Below are 4,646 nucleotides of genomic sequence, written 5' to 3'. Positions count from 1 at the left end.
TCATTAATAGTGATGGTGTATGAAAGTTTCCAGAATTTCCATTCCAAAAAACATGTTTGGTTCAAGAACATGCTCAAAAGTTATTGTATTATTTTCCTTTTCTGTAATAGTTTAAGGATTTGTAATGTCGAGTTGTGATCAAGCAACATCTATCTATGTTAGACTCTAATTCAACGACCACATTTTCTATCTTCTTAATAAAACTTTGCAACGTACAAATTATATAATACAATAAATGTAGAAAAGTGCCACAAGCGAGTGGTACATAATATACATCACCTTTAATACTGAATAAAGGTTAGTTACAAAAAAAAATAAATGCCTCAATTTGAGGATGCATTGCGTCGCGCCAATATTTCTCTTTGAAGTTGCTGGAAATATACCTGCTGAACTTCATTTAACGTACTCACATCGAGCAACATTATGCGCTCCTCTCTCTCCCATTGGGTGATTTCCATTTTCTCTGCCTCCAACCTCAGTCTCTCGTCCTCTTATCTACTTTTATTTCCCTCCATTTCTCATTCATATGCCATCTTCTCGGCCTTGAGTTGGTAAAATTCTTTCTCCTGAGCATGTGACTCCTCTAGGAGAGTATACTTTTTCTTGCAGAGCTCCACAAGCTCATCTGAGGCCCTACCTTGGGCCTTACGTTTTCCTTTCTCAGCTTTTCTCCCAATTGGCCTATCCAATTCGATGACATCATTAGTTTCTAGATTCTCGCCCTCTGTACCACCCACTGAATCAATGGGTGAATTAGTTGCCACTGCTGATGTACGTGAATATGTATGGGACATCGTCGACCTTTACTTTGTCCCATCCTTTGTGCAACGCTAATTCCATTTCGGCTGGTCCTTCAATAGGTGCCAACAATGCTCAAACTGATAGGCCATTTTCTCAAGCGATTGGTACATGACTTTCGCTTTGTCAAACTTCCAATTCAAAATGAAAATCAAATAGTTAACCACCCTATTAAAGATAAAGGAAAAATAACGCATAAAAATGATAATTAAGTATTGTCAATAATAAATAAGTGGATGTTTATACCTTGTCTTGCTCAGTCATACCACTTTGATTCAGCCCTTCAACTTGGGCGAGTTTAGTACAAAATTTATTTGTCGCCTTTTGAATGGCAGACCACCGATGTATTAAGGACCCAACACTTCGCTCATTTGTACTTTCTTTATAATCATTGAAGTATTGACTAACTTTTTTCCAAAGTTGGGCATGTTTTTGGTCTGTTCCTTGGATGGCATCAATGCTACTATTCAGCCATGTGGAGACAAGTAACTTGTCTTCTTCGGGGGTAGAGTTTGCACCCCTAACTGATTTTCTTTGAGAGGGAGGTTGTACTTGGGGCGGGGGTGGAGAGTCATCCAAAGTTACGGGATGTTCACCTTGACCAACATAAATGTGGTCAAGTTCAGGCTCCTGAGTCAGGAGGCTGGTGAAGAACATATTTCCATGCTCTTCTGAGTCCATCTCTAAAAATTTGCAAACATGGAAATATGGTCCACATGTTAGACAATTAAGAACTACATTTGCAAGTGATTTTGGTAGCTGGCTCAAGAATCCTATGGCAACGTATGACCACACTTGGCACCCTCCCTTGCATGGCTGCAACAACCAGTTGCTACTATTTATTGGCCATCCAAGTTACCATGCCATGGAGGTATGTGCGAAAGCGTTTCATCACCATTTTCAGATTTTCTTATCATCACAGCCGAGAGGTTAAGACAACTCAAATCCAATAACAAAAATAATTTGCAAACGTTTTAATAAGAGCATTCTCATCCACTTCCCTAAACACTTGTGTGTTTTAAATATGGCTCAGAATGGTTTACAGAATTTACATCATGTGTGAGACACGAGCCCAACATCAAATGGCTACAAAACCTTACCCAAACCCCACGTGCCTTTTGTGAAAAATATTACAAACTGCAAAATGGTTATTTGGGTGAGGATTACCCTGTCATCTCAATGGGGCCCACTAACACTTATGAATTACCCACTAAACACCATCATCATAGCCTAATAGTAGACATGTAGCCCCCCTCCCTCCCCCACAAGTAATAATTATTCATTAGTACCAAACACTGCAAAGGTCCCAATAGCACAAACCAATTCAAAGCCGAGGGGTTAGAGAAGGAAAATCCAATACTAAGCAGCAAGCAAAATGCATAAGAACACAAAAACAGAAATTAACTTTGTCAAACCAATAGAGCTTAGTCCATGAGAACAAATAATTAAAGAGACCACATTGGCTCAAACCAGCAAACATAGGGCACAAACAAGTCCAAACTGGTTGACTTGAATCACTTATTTTATTGCTTCAAACAAGTCCAAACAAGTCCAAACACAGACCACATTGATAATAAGTTCTCACGTTATTATTTTACTGCTTCAAAGCCAAAAGGCCTGATAATAAGCTTTATATCATCAACTCAACATATAGATCTACCAACTCATAAAAGTTAAGCTCTCTATACGTTAATCTTCATTCAAGTTCTTTATCAAGCCCTGCATATTTTCCTCTTACCAAATCAAAATACTTCTAATTCAGGAAAACAAAATTCTCAAGACGCAACATCAATAATGTTTCTAACATCCTCTTATCTGAATACCTCATATCTTGATATCAACACACAGTTGCACAGAAAAGATGTTTTCACCCAAAAATTTTAGCATCGTCCAACTATACGAGAACACTGCACAGAGAGTATTCCATTTGAAAACTAAAACCCAACAGAACCAAGCGAGCAAGACAAACACAACCAAACCTAAAACGACCCAAAAATGCAAATGAACAGCCAAGACTCGTCTCTAGCAGCAAAAGAAAGGTAGCATCATCATAAGAAAGGCAGCCAAGACTTGTCTCTAGTGACAAATTTAATCTGGACAGATCTGAAGAGAATCGCAATAGGAAAACTTCAAAAAATTATCATAAGAAAAAACAAATTTCATGGAAACAACGAGTAAAAACAGAAATCAGTGTAAAAATCGAAACGAGTGTAAGAACCGAAACCCAGATGGGGAAATGGGTTTCAGAGAATGTTTAATCAACCTATTAAAAATCCTCAGCCAAACGAGAAAAACTACATCAAGAGGATATTACTTGAAGATGATAATGATTCATGATTTCGAACAACTTTTGAGCTGATCGGGTTTTGACAAAACCGCCCGCCTTCGATATGTGCTACCACTTTTGTGAAAACAAAAATACAAAAGTTGCTTGCAATAACAGATTGAAAGATGAACAGACGGAATCCTTACCTATGAACGAAGGTAGGCGCGAGCGATTTTGGTCTTTGTTGTGAATCGAGAGGAAGAGAGGAACGCGGGGACCAACGGCAATAGATTTAAGGGTCGGTCGATTGGGGATGTACAGTGGTTCCCCAAATATGGGGAACGACTATGGATCCCCTAAAACAAATCCCTATTTTAGGGAATGGGATGGGAGGCTCCTTTTCATATTCCCCTAAATTTGATCTCCAAATTTTAGGGATAATAGTACTTTACGCATTTGGATGGAGATGCTCTAAGTGAGTCGGGAGGGAAGAGAATCTTCGTTTAAGAGTTATATTTGAAATCATACAAAACTAAACTTTCATTTGACATAATTATGCATGCAGAGCGATGAATCTGACTATCTAGTTAGACTGTTCCTTTGACATCGTTGTTATTGACTAGAGACAGTTTAGTGTGTGCTGAAAATGACAAAAGCTCCATCACTTAGAATAGTTGAATTAGGTCCAAGTTCAAACCCTTATTACATAACACTTAACTAACTATGATTTTTTTATTATTTTTATCTTATTCCAAGTTGAATTTTATCACTGGAATTCTATTTGATTGAGTAATTAAAACTAGTATGTTGATGTTATTAACTAATTAGAACTAGTAATTTAATTATAATGATCAAAATAGTAGTTTATGGTATATATATATTTTTTATCATGTACTAACAATTTCCTTTTGTTTTTATTCTAATTCTAATTTTTATAACTAGTTGTTACTTCCTTGACTAAGTATAACTAGCATTTATTTGATTAACTAATTATAACTAGCTAGTATTCTATATTATGAGAAAATTAGGGAGATGGCATTTTTTATGATGTAGTAGTAATTATACTATGTTGACAATTGTCTAAGTATAATTTTTATAACATTTATATTTCCTTGGCTAATTATAACTAGTATTTTTTGTTTATCTTATTATCTATAAATAGTACTCTAATTATAATCATAAAAATATTAAGTTTTAGTACTATTATTGTGGCATCCACATTTTTATTTTATTTTTTTATTCTAATTATGCGAGATATAACTAGTATTTTAATTCTCTAACTAATTATAGTTAATGTTCTCTTTTTTACTTCAATATGATGCGGAATTTTAAATACTACAATTTTTGTTCTTTATACACTTAGCTATTCTAACAAATAATATAATAAATCTCAAGTGAAATTTATAGTGGCATCATTATATACTATAAAGCCCAACATGCCTGCAAATTCCAACATCCATTATTTAATCCCAACATGGATTAACCCAACATGCAATATTAAATACAAAGTAATAAATCCACAACTTATAGTATATATCTACAACACCCATTAATTCCCAACATACATTAAATCCTAAGTAAT

General features: G+C 35.4%; 1 protein-coding gene across 1 annotated transcript; it reads right to left on the bottom strand.

Annotated features, from left to right (window-relative positions):
* Window positions 1–830: 830 nt before the first annotated feature.
* Window positions 831–1,479, bottom strand: LOC108979330 (glutathione S-transferase T3-like). The gene is made up of 2 exons (XM_018949987.1): window positions 1,045–1,479; window positions 831–929 (listed from the first exon to the last, which is right to left on the bottom strand). The coding sequence occupies exons 1-2, from the start codon at window positions 1,477–1,479 to the stop codon at window positions 831–833; spliced, it is 534 nt and encodes a 177-aa protein (XP_018805532.1).
* Window positions 1,480–4,646: the final 3,167 nt, after the last annotated feature.

Source organism: Juglans regia, chromosome 10 (assembly GCF_001411555.2).
Source record: "Juglans regia cultivar Chandler chromosome 10, Walnut 2.0, whole genome shotgun sequence".
Classification (NCBI taxonomy): Eukaryota; Viridiplantae; Streptophyta; class Magnoliopsida; order Fagales; family Juglandaceae; genus Juglans; species Juglans regia.
This window is presented reverse-complemented; position numbering and strand designations above follow the sequence as displayed.

Bases quoted from the DNA above. Each gene is read 5' to 3' on its own strand.
- LOC108979330 (XM_018949987.1), bottom strand. From the start codon at position 1,479: ATGGACTCAGAAGAGCATGGAAATATGTTCTTCACCAGCCTCCTGACT. The intron at 930-1,044 runs GTATAAACATCC...TTGAATTGGAAG, and splicing joins GTATGACTGAGCAAGACAAG to TTTGACAAAGCGAAAGTCAT.